This window comes from Bemisia tabaci, chromosome 2, assembly GCF_918797505.1.
Source record: "Bemisia tabaci chromosome 2, PGI_BMITA_v3".
NCBI classification, from domain to species: Eukaryota; Metazoa; Arthropoda; class Insecta; order Hemiptera; family Aleyrodidae; genus Bemisia; species Bemisia tabaci.
The window spans coordinates 33,340,539-33,360,638 of NC_092794.1; the positions used below are offsets into that span (position 1 = coordinate 33,340,539).

Here is a 20,100-nt window from a genome sequence, read left to right on the forward strand (position 1 = left end):
TTAAAGTTGCCGACCCGGAAAGAGAGGACCACACCGACCTACTATGTCTCTCAACCCCCGTACCTTTAAGTTATCATAATTGTTGGATCAGTGACTTTGAACAACTTGTACGTAAACAGTTGACAAAATTTAAACGTCAAGTGTTCATCTGCAAGAAATGCCTTACGCACAAGTACTCGATGGAGCAATTGAGTCGACATAAAGTTCTTTGCTCTTTGGTAAGCAAAGACGCATTCTTAGCTTCATTTCCAGACGAGCGATACCTCAAGTTCAAAAATCACCATTAGGAAATAAAACATTATTATATAATTTATGCAGACTTTGAAGCCTACATAGAACAAATTCATGGTGACTCGGAGTATCCAGCTTCTGCGTATAGGCGGCATATCTCAAATTCTTACGCTTACCTCCTCGTCACGGACGATCCCGAATTTAAAATGTCGGAACCAAAACTGTACCGTGGCGAGGAGGCACATTTCAAATTTCTGGACGATATAATCACTCTGGTAGGAAGAATCAGTAGGAGGTACAATTACAAAGAGGGAAAAATAATCATGACACACGAAGACCGGGCCTTATTTGAAGCGGAAAATAGGTGTGGACATTGCGAGGTGCATTTCTCACAGCTAGGTATCGTAAAGGTAAGGGATCATGACCATCAAAAGAGAGCGGGAGGGAAAATAAGGTCCAAATATTGAAAAGCCTCATGTTCAAATTGCAATCTTCTTTTCCGACATTAAAAATGTGTTAGAGTCGTCCTGCACAATGGTAGTAGGTATGATTTCAAGAGGTAGTGCTCTGAACAAGTATCCTCATAGCGTCGAAATAATACCACACACAGAGGAGAATTACATCAGCATGACGGTCCATCTGGGTAACAGGTTTTCGATCAAGTTCATCGACTCGTTCCGCTTCCCCCCGCGTCGTTGGATAAACTGGTTCAGACGATCCCGCGCAAATCTTTCGTTCGCATGAGGAAGGTTACTCGCACAGATAATGAGTTCGATATGGTTTGTTGGAAAGCTTTGTTCCCGGACGACCACGTTGACAATCCGGCCAAGCTAAACAAGACGCGTCCACCACCACGAGAGGCCTTCAACACCCTGACTCGAACGCACATCTCCGAAGACGAATACGAACGGTTTCTCCAAGTGTGGCAAACTTTCAATTTCCGTAATCTCGGCGAGTATTCAGATTTCTACTTGCGATTGGACGTGTGCCTCCTCAGCGACGTTTTCGAGGAGTTCCGACTCTTTGGGATGAAAAACTATGGTTTGGACTGTGCCAACTACTTAACGCTACCCAGTTTCGCTTTCGACGCCTTCTTAAAAATAACTAAAGCGAAAATCCAACTTTCAATGATATGGATATGGTATTCATGATTATGAGCTCAATCCGAGGTGGGATAACACAGGTGGTGAAACGGCACGCTCTCGCAAACAGTCCTTTGGTATCGGATCAATTTAATCCTAAAATACCACTGAGCTATATACAATACTTAGATGTGACGGCACTGTACGCCCATACCATGAGCAAGCATCTACCCTACGATAACTACACTTGGGTCCTGGAAGGAGAAGAGTTGGTAACTCTGGCGAAAACTATTATTAACCATCCCGACGACGCTCCTTCAGGGTATATACTGGATGTAGGTATTGAATATCCAGAACACCTCCACGACCTGCACAAGGACCTTCCGTTCTTGTGCAGGAACGAAATACCACCATCGGCAGCGGGGAAATCAACGACACTATTGACGACTCTAGCTAATAAATACAAGTATGTAATACATTATGTTATGCTTAAAGAAGCGCACGGTGAAGGATTAAAACTCCTGCGCATCAACCGGGCCATCAAATTCCGTCAGGCTCCTTTCTTGACACCCTTCATCGGGCTGAACGCCCGGTTGAGAGAGGAGGCAACGAATCCGTTCCACCAATCGCTCCTGAAACTATGCAGCAACGCTTGCTACGGTAAATCTATCGAAAACCCGTTGAAGAGAAAGAATATAAAATTAGGTACAAACAGAAGACAGATACTGGAAGCCATCGCACGAGTCGATTTCATAGATCGCACAATTTTCGCAGAAGAATTGGTAGCAATCCATTCACGGAGAACAGAGGTCGTCATAGACAGGCCAATGATAGTTGGTTTTTCAATCTTAGATCTGAGTGAAGTGCACTTGTATCAATTCCACTATAATCACATGCTTAAGAAGTACGATCCCGACAAAGTTCAACTTCTTTATATGGATACGGACTCGTTCACTTGCGAGTTGACTACACCGAACGTCTACGATGATATGATGTCAGACCTACACATGTACGACACTTCCGACTTCCCAGAAGGACATCAATGTCGAAGCATGCAGAACCGAAAAGTAATGGGAACTTTCAATGACGAAACGGCGGGTCGACCCATTGTCGAGTTCGTCGCGCTGCGACCAAAGATGTACCTCTACCGATTCGTCAACGGTGAAACTGAAAAACGAGCAGAATATGTATCAATGGGAGCGTTAAGATCGCTAAACTTCGACAACTTTCTGAATCTAATGCAAGCATCCTGAATCGAGGATGAGCGGATCGATGCGAAGGATCAGGGCGCGCAAACATCAACTCTACTCCTTCGAAACGAGGAAAACAACTCTGTCCGGACTCGACGATAAACGTTGCATTCTAGAGGACGGCGTGAACACTGTTCCTTGGGGTCATCGTGAAATCCTCGATCGTTGCATGGTGTTTGAAAGTTGCCGAGCCGAGACCGAGTTGAGGAAAATCCTCGCGGTTAAACAACCTCGTATAAATAGTATCAATAATTCTGCTAGAGAACGATCGCTTAAGAAACCACAAAGTTGAAAATAGTAAAAGTGTAACTAACGGAACGAGAAGACGATGGCTTGTCTCGATGTACAAGGTTTTTGGAGCCAAGGAAAATTCATCGTCAAAGAGTTTGGTCTTGTGGATATGGAGTGTATTGAAACTGAATTCTATTTATTCAAACCTCCGTTCCCGAGCAGCAAGTTGAACGCCAAAGACGTTGTGACAAACAACTGGTTAACACGCAATCATCGTCACTTGGAGTGGCAAAGCGGGTTTCTCGAGGACGATGAATTCACTTCATAAATGAATCGCATCGGGGTCCACCACGATGTACTATACAGGGTGGCCCAGACCTACCGCACCAGGCCTTTTTTCGGTTAATTTGGGTCGCACGAAGTTCAGGATTGCGGGGATGAGTAGGGAATTGACCCCAAGGAATCCGAATTTCATGGTCCCAGAGCCCCCCTGGCGTCCCTTGGGGGGTAAAAGGGGGGGTCCGTTCTTCAAAAGTTAGGGTTTATGTCAAAATTTTGAAATAATTTCATCGGAATCAGAACGTACGGAAAATTTCAACTTAAATCGACACCAAGGAATCCAAAATCGGCCCATTGGTGTCCAAAATACCGACCCCTGAAGGTGGGGGACAGAGCCCCCTTTCAAAAAAATTCAAGTTCGTTAAAGTGACGTGTAGACTCGGAAAAAATGTGTATTCATGGGTAATCGACCCCAAGGCATCCGATTTTGAGGGTCCCGTTGTCCTCAAAGATTTTTCTGATGGGGCACTGGGGTAACCTCCACACCGGTAAAATTTAAAAGTTTAGAGTCCCCCTGTGCCCCATCAGAAAAGTCTCTGAGGACAACGGGACCCTCAAATTCGGATTCCTTGGGGTCGATTACCCATGAATACTCATTTTTTCCGAGTCTCCACGTCAATTTAACGAACTTGAATTTTTTTGAAAGGGGGCTCTGTCCCCCACCTTTAGGGTTCGGTATTTTGGACACGAATGGGCCGATTTTTGATTTCTTGGTGTCGATATAAGTTAAAATTTTCCGTACGTTCTGATTCCGATGAAATAATTTCAAAATTTTGACATAAACCCTAACTTTTGAAATACGGACCCCCGCTTACCCCCCAAGGGTCGCCAGGGGGGCTCTGGGACCATGAAATTTGGATTCCTTGGGGTCGATTCCCTACTCATCCTCGCGATCCTGGACTTCGTGCGACCCAAATTAACCGAAAAAAGGCCTGGTACGGTAGGTCTGGGCCACCCTGTATGTTAAAGGTGAACAAAAACGAGATTTCATCAGTCGTTTCGTGCCGGAAAAATGTATCGTTGTAAATTTGGACATCAAAAATTGCCCGTCCTTGCGACTATTGGCTCGTTGGTCGACAGCATTTACGTGTCCTTTAGTACATCCATTCTGCGCTATGTCGAACGCATTCCGATTGTGTATGTGGTTGTCGGGTTCCTCTTGTCGGGAAAATTTCAAATCTGAAATCATGCAGGAGCAGCAGAAAATTATAGTGGCAGACCAACAAAGGAATCACCCCGATAATAATATAGGAGTAGTAGATGTAAAGTCAGATTGATCGAAAGCTAATATAGCAGACGAAAAGTGAAATCATACGTGCTTAATATAGCAGACGAATTGCTGAATCATCCCGACTTAATATAGCAAACGAAAAGTGGAATCATCCGTGCTTATCATAGCAGACAAATTGTTTCACTCGAAATATAGCAGACGAAAAGTGGAATCATCCGTGCTTATCATAGCAGACAAATTGTTTCACTCGAAATATAGCAGACGAAAAGTGGAATCATTCGAAGGAAATATAGTAGACAAATTGTCGAATCATCCCGACTTAATATACCACACGAACAGTGGAATCATCCGCAGACGGATTGTCGAACCGAAATATAGCAGTCGAAAAGTGAAATCATCCGTACTTAATATAGCAGACAAATTGTTTCACTCAAAATATAGCACACGAAAAGTGGAATCATCAGAACCTTGATACACAGCAGATAGAATTGACGACAGCCACCAGCATGGACGTCTTCAACAATTCAATCTTGATCGTCAACGCTAAAGAGCTGATTGTAAACGCTCGCTACAAGATGAACAAACTCATCAAAATGGCATCCAAGTACGGGATAACCGTTGCCGCTGATATCGTATTCGAGAATAATCTTCGGCTCCTCTTCCTACCTTTGCACATTGCGGACCGTTTGACGGACGGTGCAACTCAGGATATCAACGCTGGATCCTTCGATCTCATCTACGAAGGCCCGATCGGAAGAACACACTAATTCGCACTCGTTAATTTTTGCTAATGATCAATCCAATTGCCTCACGGTTCCGTGCAGTAGTTCGTACGAATGCTTCACAGGTGTGATCAGTATCACCTGCAGGCTGATTATTTTCGCGTCGATATCAGCAGGCTGATTATTTTCGTGTCGATATCTGAATCGATAACTTGGCAAAATTCATTTAACGATCGACCATTCATAGTTGACGTGATTATTTTGCCGCATTTATCGATATCGTTAACAAGTTAAACGGTTGCGACGTTGCCGTCGTGCAAACAAATAATCAGCCTATCACAGACCGTCTACCGGTCACGTGATTGGCCGCCAGCGCTGCGGCTTGGAGCCGCTGCGGCGAATTTCAGAAATAACTCTATTTTGAGGTTATGTTTACATCGATTAGGAACGATAGCCCGGGGGGTAACCTTTAGTTAACGACGCATTTATCGACCGATGCGGCGAAAATAATCACTCGGTTCTTGATCTTGGCGATAACACGACTTTTAACGATACGATTCGGATATCGACCCGAAAATAATCGGCCTGCAGAATCGATAACTTGACAAAATTCACTTAACGATCGACCATTCAAAGTCGACGTGATTATTTTGCCGCATTAATCGATATTGTTAACAGGATAAACGGTTGCGACGTTGCAGTCGTGCAAACTAATAATCAGCCTATCACAGACCGTCTAATGGTCACGTGATTGGCCGACAGCGCTGCGGCTTGGAGCCGTTGCGGCGAATTTCAGAAATAACTCAATTTTGAGGTTATGTTTACATGGATACGGAACGATAGCCCGGGGGCAACCTTTAGTTAACGACGCATTTATCGACCGATATGGCGAAAATAATCACTCGGTTCTTGATCATGGCGATAACACGACTTTTAACGATACGACTCGGATATCGACCCGAAAATAATTGGCCTGCTGGGCTGTAGTGTTGGCCGGGAAATTCTCTTTTACCACAACGGTCAATGTGATATCCAGCGGAGCTGTTTTTAGATCTTCACCCTGAACGCATTTCATGACAAAAATCAGACGATCTTTGAAATTTTCCATCAACATAGCTGGCTCGCAGAGTTGCTCACCTTTCCAGTAGTCTCTCATAAAATCGGTGTAGTTCAGGTAGGCGTGATTATAATCCATAGTCGGGAAATCGTAGATCGTATCAACTTGAGGAAACCGACGCTCACCGATTTGAACGCTGACCGAGCGCACATTTACATGGTCGAAATTCGATTCACCCTCGATACCCACGGCCTGATCACCGTGCCTCAAGATTCGAGGATCTTCATGCGTGTAGAAGTGAAACTCGAGAAAAATCCTGGAGCCACCGCAGATGCTACGAAACCTCCATTCAAGTTGGCTAACAATTATATCCAGCACATGTTCGACCGAATGCAGTATAAGGTGAACGGGACGGAAGTCGATAGCATGCAGTCTGTCGGAGTGACATCGACCGTGAAAAATTATTTCACATACACTAGAGCGGAAACCGCGGCATTCGCAACCGCCAGGTTTTGTGACATCACTCATTCATGGACCGAATGGGATTACACACCGCGGATCAAACTTTCTGCGCTATCGTACCCCTGTCTTCACTAAGCGGATTCGCAGTACATCTAGAAGACGTTCTAGTCAGATGCTCGCAAGAGTTGATCCTAGTGCGCAGTGGTACGGATAAGAACGCATATTAAATCACCGACGCGGCGACCGCGGACGGTTACACCATCAAATTTAAAATAATCGAAATCTATTTGGAGATTCCCATCGTCGAATTCACATTGGAACTGGAAAAACAAATCTTGCTCGAAATGAAGATGAATGATAAGATGAGTTTCGGTTACATAAATTGGGAATCGCACGACATCCCGGGGTTTTTCCGACCAAGACGTTCGAATGGAGCGTAAGAACAACCAGCAGGTACAAGCCCAAATTCGTGGTGTTGGTATTTCAAACGGATCGACGGGACAATCACCTGAGGGATTCCTCTCTTTTCGACCATGTAAATGTGCGCTCGGTCAGCGTTCAAATCGGTGAGCGTCGGTTTCCTCAAGTTGATACGATCTACGATTTCCCGACTATGGATTATAATCACGCCTACCTGAACTACACCGATTTTATGAGAGACTACTGGAAAGGTGAGCAACTCTGCGAGCCAGCTATGTTGATGGAAAATTTCAAAGATCGTCTGATTTTTGTCATGAAATGCGTTCAGGGTGAAGATCTAAAAACAGCTCCGCTGGATATCACATTGACCGTTGTGGTAAAAGAGAATTTCCCGGCCAACACTACAGCCCAGCAGGCCAATTATTTTCGGGTCGATATCCGAGTCGTATCGTTAAAAGTCGTGTTATCGCCATGATCAAGAACCGAGTGATTATTTTCGCCATATCGGTCGATAAATGCGTCGTTAACTAAAGGTTGCCCCCGGGCTATCGTTCCGTATCCATGTAAACATAACCTCAAAATTGAGTTATTTCTGAAATTCGCCGCAACGGCTCCAAGCCGCAGCGCTGTCGGCCAATCACGTGACCATTAGACGGTCTGTGATAGGCTGATTATTAGTTTGCACGACTGCAACGTCGCAACCGTTTATCCTGTTAACAATATCGATTAATGCGGCAAAATAATCACGTCGACTTTGAGTGGTCGATCGTTAAGTGAATTTTGTCAAGTTATCGATTCTGCAGGCCGATTATTTTCGGGTCGATATCCGAATCGTATCGTTAAAAGTCGTGAAAAGTTCCTCGATCTCATCCCAATTTGAAACGTACCCCGTCTTTTGAAAGCTTCCACTCTTCTTGAATTACACGCTCCTGCAGGTGCCGATATCGCCGGATCTTTCATAAATAAAGGTTAACTGACAAGGTGGAATACCTAAATGAATAATGCAAGCAATAACGTGTTGGAAGCTCTCGCGAAGTTGGGCTCCGGATTTTCTCTCGCCGAAGAGATTAGACAACACCTAAAGGAGTTGGTACGACAACGATGTGCTCCAAAAACAGCTCTTAGAGATTTAGAAGAAGCAAGGTAGTGGATTTTCTCGAAGAAACAATACCAGGATGAAAACCTCCCATTGACTAGACGGACCGTGTGTTTCTTAGAGCTCACCTCCAGGCGTCCATATTTTGCATCAAGACGTTAGGCATCCCCTGGCATTGTAATCCAGATGTGGATTGTGGCAGGAAAAATATTGGAGAAAAAGTCAGTTAAGTCGTATGCACTGGGCCACACTCAAAACATTTTTTCTTGGGATATTATTTTGACTTGAAGCGTCGTTTCTGGTCAACAACACTTGGTTTCTTGCGTTAAATTCTTGCGGATTGTACTCAAAACCTGTTTTTTGGAGTTAAACAAACGTTGTTTCACTATCTTTTTTTTTTAACTTGAACTTAACGCTAGTAAAACAACGTTTGTTTAACTAAAAAAAAAAAAAAGATTTTGTCCATAATGAACTCATTGTCAGTCAATATGAAATCCTAAGAAAAATTGTTTAGTGCATAAGTTCCAGAGCTATGGAGCAATGGAGCTATGTCCGTGCAAATGTGCACAAAAAAGTTGCGCACCACCTTACACTTGTCAGACGCACGGTCTCAAGTGTACCGAGATGTGCAAAGGCGACTTCGCCTTCAGGTACCTTTACTACGAACAACTCTGGATTACCTCCAGAGTTCTGCGAAAAATTCGACCTTGAAGAAGAATACGAAGATGAAGGAGAAAGTACAACAATGTACACTGACACATAGTGACTCTTCACACGACAGAGAGGCGTTATTTTTGTCTTATATGTATGTCAATTAAATTTTCATTCTGGTCAGTGAAATGTAACTTAATTTATTTTAATGTGTTTAAAGGGAGTTATATCTATTCAAATTCATATTTATATATTATGGTTGTTCTTACAAACAAATTTTCCATTCAATTTTAAATTTTTAGGATTTTTTTTTAGGGCGTACATCTCCGTCTTAATTTTATTTTACTTATGGAAAGTTGCCCATGCGGCAAAACATTTTCGGTAACATCCTTTTTCCGAAAAACTCGGCCACTGGGGCCGAGATTTTTGATCCCTGCGGCCAAAATTCGGTAACACTGTCAAAAACTACGCATAGCTATGCCGGGCTTTGGGCAATTTTAACGAATTTTAGCAGCTGGGACCACTAATTTTGGCCGCAGTTGCCAAGCTTTTCGGGATTTAGATACTGCCGAACACTTCTTGTATTGTGCATTCGAAATTTTTTGCCTGATTAAGTACTTTGCAATGGTTTTTCATTTACTCACTTTTGGCTGTAGAGGAAATATCTTGGGTTTCTAAACCTCCTTAATTAAAGTACCTACTTTAGAAACTTTACTGTTTGTTGATTCAATGCTTTGAAGCATGAACTGCTTGGCCAGTGTTTTTCAATCTATGAATTTAGGTTTGAATGATCTGTCGTGCTATGCCTGTTTTATTGATACTTTCGGAAAGTTACGGCTACTCCTAGAATAATCCTTGAATTTATGAAATATTTTGCATCAATATCTCAATTCATTTTTAGTTTGAAAAAGAAGTTGTTTGTGCCCCTAAAAAGGAAGTTTTTTGTGCCCCTTTGCTCATTCACATGGTAATCTGAAAACTATAAAACATTTTTCAAAAGCACCCGCACCCTGGAAAACTCGCGACCTGGAACTGTAATTTTTGGTTCCAGCTTCCGCAATACGACAAAAGTGCTGAAAGTTAGGCACTAAGTTTGTGATGAACATTCGGTAGTTTTGCCGACTTGCAGTACCCAGAAACGAAACTCTTGACTCCTAATTCCGACTTTTTCAGGATGAAGATATTGCAGGAAACTGGCTAACCGTGAACTTGGCGTTTAATTTCCTATGTAATTTCCTACAAAACTTCCAAATAGTTCAGCTTTCCACAATCCAAAAATCATTATCTCAGATTTACGGGAAGAAAACTCCTTTTCAATACAGGAGCATGCTCGAAGGGTAGGGGCTCCTTTAAGTATGAAAAATTAATTGGTCTATTTCATTCCTTGTAATTTGTGTTCCTTCTGTATTGATAATAAATTGTTTATTCATTTCCTAAACATTTGAAAAGAAATCGGGCTGTTGTTCTTATAATGGAAAAGACCCTATTCTCTAGAAATGAGGAATATTTAAAAAGTTTTTTCATGTTTTCATTAGGCCATTTAAGGTTTATGGCAAAGAACGGAGTGTGGATGGGCAGTTCGGAATGTCAAAATGAATTCATGACCGATAAAAATAATGAGAAGGCAAAACCATTGAAATTTTCAAGTCCACAGGGGGAAGGGGGCTGCCAACTCGCGATTGCTCCTTAGCGATTTACCCTATTTTCTTCTAGAACTTATCTCAGCGGCTCAGTGTTCCTTGTCCATGTCTGTTTTGACATTCATTTTAATTACTTACTCAGAATTTTAAAGCCTCTCGATGGAGGATTTTAAGCTTCGAGGGGGAGAGGAGAAGGCCTTGGGGCCCCCTCCTTGTAACGAGGCAAATCCCGTTTCTTCAGAGGCATATACGTCCTCTGGTATAAGATAAGCCAACGTTACTGTAGTTGCCGGAATGAACTCGCCGGGATCCTGGATTCGGGCGCCAATTTTAAAATGAGTTTGAAAGAGGGGAAGAATGATCAAAAAATCTCGTGTCTCAAATTTCTTGGTTTATTTACAAAAAGAATGTCTTTTAATTAGCTAAATTTGTGAGGACCCTACACTCAACAAAATATAAAAAAGGAAGCCGAAATGCGACTCAAAGCGTGCACTTCTAGGTTTTCCCGAGATAAATAAATAATAACAAACGTAAAAAATTTTGTTAAAATAACCGAAATGCTACTCACAGCGTGCACTTCAAGGTCTCACAGCTAAAACTCGTTAGGAACAGGAGATGATAGACAGGTAAGGAGAAACAGAGCTGGGCGAAATGCAACTCAGAGCGTGCTCTTCAAGCGCCAGGAGGAAGATAACAGAGGAAAAATGAGAGTATAGCAGAGCAGGACGAAATGCTACTCAGAGCGTGCACTTACGAGTCCCAAAAGTAAAGAGAGAAAGTAGAGAGAGGGCGAGAGGGTTGAGAGAGGATGACCCTCCGAGAAGGAGAGGGTACCTTATACAAATCTTGGCTCATGAGCCCATCAAATCGCTTCCAAGTTCTTGGAATGCGATCTTCACATTTGTACTGAAAATTTTGATACATGAAATTTAAAGTTTGACCTGATATTTACATAGTTCAGCTTAAAAAAATTTTGCCCAGGCGTTCAAATATTTAAAATTTGGAAAAGTGCCCTTTTTTTTTTTTAGTAAAACGTACAATTTTGGAAAGTTCAAAAACAGGAAATTTGTGTATGTGTGTGTGAGCTATGAAAAGAGAGGAGGAGCAATTTGTTTTTTACTTTCTCGCTCCCATAGGGTAGAGAGGAAGTATTGTCATCCTCCAAGAAAAAAAGAAAAAAAAGTTGAAATTTCATCATTTCTAGACGTTTTAAGGTCCCAGGAGTAAAAATAACCATACTTGAAAAAATGTGTGTCCGTCCGTGTGGCGTCCCCCAAATCTGTCCACAGCGATATCTCAGAATCTATCTGTTCGATTTCATTCAAAATTGGCACAGGACACCATATCCATGGTCTCCTTATGCACGTCCAACGATTTTGAGGTACGCTAAAATTTGGGGGGGCTACGCTCAATTGTCCATTTTTAGCAAAATCACACGGAAAGCTCATTTTGAGGGACTGTAAATTTTAAAAAATGCCTTTAATTCTTTAAAATTGGGCATCAAGCACATCACCTGGGTCATTAATTTAAGATCCTAAAAGATCTTTGGACTAAACTCAAAATTCAAGGGATTACGAGGCCCAAAAGTAGGGCACTTTGCTCCGCAACATTACACAAACAATTCATTTTCAAAGACTGTAAATTTGAAAAAAAATGCCTTTCATTTCTTCGAAAGTTGGCATAAGAGCACCACCTGGTTCAATAATGTAAGTTCCTATGAGGTCTTTGGACTAAACTAAAAATTGAAGGGTTACGCGTCATATAGCGAGGAGAGCACTTCGGTCACACGGAGAGCTCATGGACTGTAGATTTTGAAAAAAATGCCTTTAATTCTTTGAAAGTTGGCTCAAAAGCACCATCTGAGTCATTAATTTAAGTTCCTAGAGGATTCTTAGACTAATCTCATAATTGCAGAGGGGCCGATAGGAGACGCTCAATTCTCTGATAGATGAGTCGGAACGCTTCTAGATAATAGCAGCAAACGCTTTGAGTCAGGTGAAACCTAGGAATTCAAATGCATTATATAATGCATCATATACTATTTCCAAAATTACTCCGTAGGTATACACAAAGCAAAATTAGACAACTAATTAGGTACATACTCACATTACAAAGGTAGTATGAATCATCAAGCTAACGCCAAGAACTGACACTTAGATCTTTATTAAAAACTAATATGTTTGTTGTTAATGAATTTAGAATCCCGGCAGATTCCATCTTTTGCGGTTCCTTTTTACGAGGTACTAAGCACAAATATAATATAATAATTCGGCACAAATATGACTGATTTAATGCTTGTTAATAAAGGAGGTTATAATTGTTATAACCTGAGGGTTGTTGACGTTTGTCGACAGCAGCAAGGAGGGCGCTCTCTATTGTTTTCGCTTTGAATTACGGGGATACGCGGTAAGGAGATGGCGCTCTTGGCGGGCGTGTGGTGAACCTTCCAGCAGGTAGATTCGCCCGCCAAATCTAAAATTTGGGAGGTGCTAAGCGAAAACCGTTTAGTTTTAAGACTATTTAAACATCGAATAGTCATTCTACCCATTAAAGTAGATATTTGATGGCTTTTGACCGTGCTTAAGGAGAGATAATAATATAAAATCGTATCTGAAGTATGATGTCAATGAATCTAATGGATCCTAATGAATCGTAGAAAAGCTAAGATTTTTACGGATCGCCGTCCTTGACAGGAGACTTTGTTAATCAATTACATATTTAATTGAAGATGCCTCATAAAATCAACAAGTCGAGTCCGAATATATGAATTCATCACATATCGCGAAGACATTTACAATAAAGTTCAGTGGTTTGAATAAAAATTTCATAACTATTATCCTGCGATCAAAATTCCAATCAAACTTTATGATTTTGTAAAATTGGCAGTATTTTTCTAAATATTCCAGTAAAAGTGTCTATGCCGGCGCGGAGCGCCGAAAAAGCGAGAAAGTGTTGTGCGATTCTCGCACCATGATGGGGGCGAAGCCCCCCCCCCCACATGCCGGCGCCACATGCTTGCGCCGCGCATAAATTGGCCGGAGGCCAATTTTTTGAATTTTATCTTCCGGCATCAGCTGATCGCGCCGGGCGCCGCTCTGCATGGCTCACTCCTTCCTTCGCGTGTAACAAACAGCTGTTCATTTTAAAAAACTTAAAACGGAGAATGAAATTCTTCGTTACACTCCTCACCCCCTGCATCTCCCCGATGAGCAAAGAACAATTTCTTATCTTATATTTGAAATTCCCTACCTATAAAACCTATTGGCATCTATTTCATACGGCGTATGAAGCTACCCATGGTCATTTTCCCACCATGAAGTCAATTTTGGCCGCCATATTGGATTTTGGGGTCCTCCCTCAGACTAGATGACCGTTCCAATGTGAAATTCGTGTTCTACGACCAAAATTACCTATGAATAGACATCCCACTCGGGGTATTAAGGAATTTCAAAATTTTTGGACCCCCGGCGGCCATTTTGGGGGGCACCCTGAGCCTCCCCGAAGGGTCTAGCACAATTTCTGACTTCATATTCGTTATTCCCGACCCAGAAAACCTATCTGCGGATATGTCATACAGTATATACAGCCATCTACGGCCATTTTCCCGCAAAGGGGCCCATTTTGGCCGCCATCTTGGAATTGAGGCCCCCCCCCCCCTTAGGTCGGAGGATTTTTTGAATGTGAAATTCGGATTCTACGACTAAAATTACATATGAATCGACACCTCAGTCGACTCTGTAGGAAAATTTATAATTTTTCAACCCCCCGGCGCCCCTTTTGGGCGCCATCTTGAATGGGGGGGGGGCGCCGGATTGATTTTTGAACTTGACACCATCGAAAATCTGATTCTACGTATCAAGACGAAGAGATTGATGTATCGAATACACTTTTTTCACAATACTGCAGACAAATCATCTTTTTTGTACATTAGCAACTCCACTAATATGTACAGCTCGTACTCGACAACCAAAGCCTCTATTGTCGAGCGATTCAACCGAACGCTCAAAACGAAGATGTGGAAAGAGTTCAGCGCGCAAGGATCGTACAAGTGGGTAGATCTATTACCGAAACTCATCCGTGAATATAACGGGAGCGTTCATCGCACCATCGGAATGAAACCAATTGATGTTACCGAAAAGGATGTACCGATGATCCTGTAAAAGCTTCGTGGGCCGCTGCTGAGTAAAATCGAAAAGAGACGTCTGGCCAGACGAAAACTGAAAGTCGGTGATCACGTCCGGATCTCGAGACTCAAAGCCATGTTCGAGAAAGGATACACACCGAATTGGAGCACGGAAATTTTCAAGATTGTCAGCGTCAATCCGACCGTTCCGATCACGTACGATCTGAAAGACGCGCACGATACGATCATCAAAGGAAAATTCTACTGCGAAGAACTGCAACCCACCAACTATAAGGATACGTTCCTGGTGGAGAAAATTCTGCGTCGCAAGAAAAACCAGTCCTTTGTCAAATGGTTGGGTCTGGACGCAAGTCACAACAGTTGGATCGGTAGTAAGGATTCCGTATAACTAGTATACAAAACTGTAACAGTATATTTCCACACAAAAAAAAAAAAAAAAAAAAAAAAAAAAAAAAAAAAAAAATTAATTAATCAAACTGAACATTGCAATATCCAATCCCAGTTGCTCATCCTAAAACACAAGGTTCCGATACACTAAAAATTGAAATTCTCGAATCAGACCCTACTCTCCAGTCCTTGATACCAGCCCCATACTGGAGGAGACGGTCTATCGATGCCGCCAAAATTTTACAAGTCCGAAATCTCGAAAACAAAAAGTCGTATCAAAATTCGGTCCGCGCAGTTTTCCGATCCTCGATAGTGTAAAAGAATCGCATCGGTCCGCGGCGGATCGGAGGAGGGTAATTTTCCGAAATTTTTTTTAATTTCCCGAATCAGACCCTCTTCTCCAGTCTCCAATACCAGACTCATACTGGAGAAGACGGTCTTTCGAAGCCGAAAATTTTTAAAAATCCGAATTTATTGCACAATCTAACAACATTGTATTGAAAAATTAATTAATTTTTTGAACCATCAGGCAACACTAAAATTCGATGTTGCAAAATTTCACCGATAAATAAATCATTTATTTATGTGCACCGTCTGGCATCGCTGTTGAATAATCGCCATTTTTAAGAATACACTATTGCATAACCCGCATATTGAAGGGGATAACATATAATACTTCTTTTTTACATAGTTGCCATATAGTACAATAATCACTATACAACATTGTGATTTAATTCGTATTTTTCTGCACCTTCATGCAACGCTGTTGGATATTTAACTGTGCTCAAGTCATCATTTTCCTACTACTAATGTAAACGAAGGGGTAACATAACCTCCCTTTTGGACTTGCTTCAATACATTGAGTATAACTAATGTATGTGATGTGATATCGGGGATTTACCAGGTATTATTACCAGGTATGTACATTTGAGGATGTTTAGAACTCATCATCGCAAGAAAATCCGGCAGAAACTGTCTGAAACTACCCAGAGTCAGTGTTTGAAAATTGACTTTCCGTTCCTTTTGGGAAATCCCACGTAAATCGAACCGACCGAATCTCGGTTAGGGCACCAGGCCGAAAATCGCGATATACCTCGAAATGCGACGTAACACTAGAACGGTCTTTACCCCGCTGTGCCGAGCGGATCGCGAAATCCTCCCTTACCAGGCGCCTAGGATTCCAGAGGGACCCTCGTGCGGGCTCTCAGTGTCCAGCAATCGACGTTTCCGCGATCCGTCGATACATCAGTCAATTAATGCAATTCTATTTCACTAGTATAGATAGATTACCGTTGACTTTTTGAATTATTCTCTGAGGAAAAAAACATTATTTGGTAACCCAACTGAAAAAATGGAAATAGGGAAGAGGGTGCCGTCTCTTACAGACCTATATACAGCAGGCCTTATCAAATCTTATTACTATCTTAGTGTAATCATGTACACCATCCTAAATGAGATTCATGAGCTGCAGTGGCGTATTTAAATGAGAAGCGCATTCTGACATCCGCTTTTTTTTAGATCTAACTCGATTTTTTGTTCGTATATTGATGGAAAATTATGTCGGATATCTGAATTTTATCTTGATTATGTGCTAATATATTGGAAGCAAATATGTGCTGGGCTGGGAGTTCCCTTGGGTGACTTTTAAACTATCTTTAGTCTGTGCTTTAGTGATGACGAAGTAATGATCGCCCAAGATCAAGATACGCCGAGTACATAATGCGAAACTTGGTAAAGGAGAATCGGAAGTGGGGGTTAGAAGTCAGCATATCTAAATTTGAGAAACTAACTTTGGGAGGTGATCAGCAAAGTATTGAGTTGGAAGAGGGGCAGCAGATCAAAGGCTGTGCGGACTATAAGTACTTAGGGGTGCGGATGACCCAGGATTGGAAGACGGATCAAGCTATTAAGGAAAGGAACACCCACGGGAGGAAGGCCATAGCGATGTTAAATGGGTTCCTCTGGGATCCGAGGATTCCCAAAAAGAGCAAGATGAAAATTTACAACGTTTTATTCAAAAGTATTCTTACATATGGACTGGAGTTACGGACACAGGTTGTGCTAAGAGCAACGAAGGTGGATTACTGGAGAAGGTCGGCTGGAATTTCTAGAAGAGATCGGGTCCGCACTGATCGAGTGCGTCAGATTATGGGAGTCGAAAAGGAAATCGTATTCGACGTTATGACCAAACAGTCTGTCTGGTATGGTCATGTTAATAACAGGATGACGGAAAAAAAGGCTGCCAAAGAAAATGCTTGATAGGGTTCCCCCTCAGAAGAGACGAAGAGGATGCCCAGTGAAAGGAAGCGAAAAGGCGTTTCAGAGAAAATGAGGGAGCGCTAACTCCTTGAAGGACTATGGGAGAATAGGGGCCTTTGGCGGCTGAGTGTCGTAGAGTGCCAAAGACCGCCATGAAAGTGGCTGATATGTATGGATATCTGAAACTTAGCACCTGCACTCTTGAGGGTCTGCGGAATCTAAGAAAGCGATTACTCAAAAAATGACGAATCTTTGGATTGTTCTAAAAGATGAGCTCTCTTCATCTGCCAGTAAAATAATGGTAACTAGCTAGGTGTTACGAACATTTAAAGAATAATGGTACAAACCTTATCATTTAGCTGTAATTTTGTGTTTCTCTTAACAGGTTTAGAATATGAGTCAGATATTATGAATAAGGCCATCTCATTGCGAAAAAAATTTGGAACATTCCTTGAAAATACATCGGACTTCATTCGCTCTCTTCATAATCAAGGGAATGTGGATGAAGTGAAACTGTTTAAGGTTTGTAAATTTTTCAATATGATTTTAGCTGTAAAATCTCCTCCAGAATTATTCTACGATATTAGGAATAGTTGGCATGTGAAACTCTTTAAAAGTACTAGTATCCACACAAATTGTTACAAAATTTCATCATGAATCTTGAAGGTATTAAGCTCCCTACATGTGTCGAAGGAATGGAGAAGGAAGGTTGCCGGGATGAGCGTTCCACTCCCTGATGGGCAGACTTTTTATACTTTTTACTTTGCCAATGACCAGATCATAAAAGCTTAAGATGAAGAGGATGAAGAAGTCGGTAGAAGCATAAGGGTAATGGGGCTCGGATGTTAGTGTGTCCAAGACAGAGGAGCTGGTTGTGGGTGCATCAACGGCAAAGCATATAGCTTTAGGATGGACGGCCCATCGAAGATTGTGAAGAGTATAAGTATCTCTGTGTTTGGTTAGATAAGAATAGAGAGATGTATCGGGCGATTAAGGACAGGATCATACAGGGGAGGAGAGCCATCGTGATGCTGAACGGGATGCTCTGGGTTCAGAGCATCCCAGAGGCGAACAACCACCGGATTTATGACTCCATCAAGAAAAGTATCGTGCTCTTTGGCAGTGAAGTGTAACCTTTGACGAAGAACGCGAGATATGTTGAGGGCAACTGAAATTGATTTTTGGCGCAGATCTGCTGGCATCTCGAGACGGGGCCGTGCCCGTAACGAAAGAATTCGCCAGGTAATGAAGGTTAAGAGTGATATGGTGCTTGACGCCATGCCTAGGCCATTAATGTGGTATGGACATGTGCCAAGAATGTCGGAGGAGAGATTGTCTCAACAAGTTTTGGATGGAGTACCGCCTGGAAAAAAGGGACGGGGACGTTCCATGAAGGGATAATGGCAAGGCATTAAGGAAGAGATGCTACGTTGTCAGTTGACCTACCGGGTGTCCGTAAAGTAACTGAAAAGTGGGTATAATTTTTGAACAAAAAAAGATAGAAGGTCGCGGTTTGTGGCATTCTTCATCATTCAAAAGGGGAAATTTTTTGATGGGGGGCTTTTCTCGGTGGACCCCCCTGGGGGGGCCACTTCAAAAATTCAAATGGCAACCCCCATTTTTTTAGACATGGTTAAAAAGAACTTTAAAGGACAAGAAAAATGGCGCAAATAAAATTAAAATCGGTTATTTCGTTCAAAAGTTACAGCCGGTCAAAGTTTTAAATTGACCACTTTTCAAAAAATCGCCGATGAGCTCCAAATTATCGGAAAAACAAAAACAAACCAGGAATGAAAAGTTTGAAAAGTGCTTTTTAGGAAGAGAAAAAACAACTGACGTTGTCACAAGTCTGGATGGCACTGTTTCAAAATAAAATTTCGGAAAATTCAACATGACGGCAAATTTGAGGAAACGCAAAAAATGAAAATTCCAGAAACCGTTATCTTTCAACTACCCTCTAGTTTAAGGAGGGGCGGTGGACATTTTTGACATTTCTCTCTCTGAAAATTAAAAATCCAAGAATAATTTTAATTCTCTAACTCCTGGCACTCCAATTTGGCAAGGAGGATAACTGCTACGCTTCACCGTGTCACCGATCAGATAGTGCATCAGATGTTACCGAAAAGATTGGTGTCTCAAATCGTAAGGTTGAGATTGTCAATAAGATAATCTCAATTCAGATAATAATCAAGAGTAGAACGGCGTCTTCGAAATTGGAAGCGTAGCAGATATCCTCCTTGCCAAATTGGAGTGCCAGGAGTTAAAGAATTAAAATTATTCTTGGATTTTTAATTTTCAGAGAGAGAAATTTCAAAACTGTCCACCGCCCCTACCCCACCAGGATAGATCATGTTTTTTTGGCTCGCCAAGTTTGTGGGTAAAAATTGCTAAATTTTACTTTTCTTCTTTTTTCTCGTTAAATTTGAGGAGGAGGACCTTAAAAATTCCTAATGTATCCCAAAGGAGGAGCGCATTTTCACATCGGCTTCATTTTTCGACAGAACATCACAGGATTAAGTAATCCTGTGATGTCGCATACTCCAACGATTGAAGGCGCCCTGCTTGACAACTTTTAAGTCAGCAAATTATTGCTCTTACTTGGCCAAATAAAGGAATAAAAGTTGATACCTTTGATTTCCTTAAACTAGAGGGTATTTGAAAGATAACGGTTTCTGGAATTTTCATTTTTTGCGTTCCTCAAATTTGCCGCCATGTTGAATTTTCCGAAATTTTATTTTGAAACAGTGCCATCCAGACTTGTGAAAACGTCATTTGTTTTTTCTCTTCCTAAAAAGCACTTTTCAAACTTTTCATTCCTGGTTTGTTTTTGTTTTTCCGATAATTTGGAGCTCATCGGCGATTTTTTGAAAAGTGGTCAATTTAAAACTTTGACCGGCT

General features: G+C 41.8%; 1 protein-coding gene across 7 annotated transcripts in view; it reads left to right on the forward strand.

Moving 5' to 3' along the window:
• The window catches only part of CysRS-m (cysteine--tRNA ligase-like protein, mitochondrial), a 158,660-nt gene that overhangs the window by 92,263 nt on the left and 46,297 nt on the right, over window positions 1–20,100 (forward strand). For all 7 annotated transcript variants that reach the window (XR_011899298.1, XR_011899299.1, XM_072297180.1 and 4 more), the window contains one exon: window positions 17,588–17,724. Coding sequence is in view for 5 of the 7 variants with exons in the window: in XM_072297180.1 (XP_072153281.1) it covers window positions 17,588–17,724 (137 nt within the window). In the remaining 2 variants the exon portion in view is untranslated. The remainder of the gene's footprint in view (window positions 1–17,587; window positions 17,725–20,100) is intronic.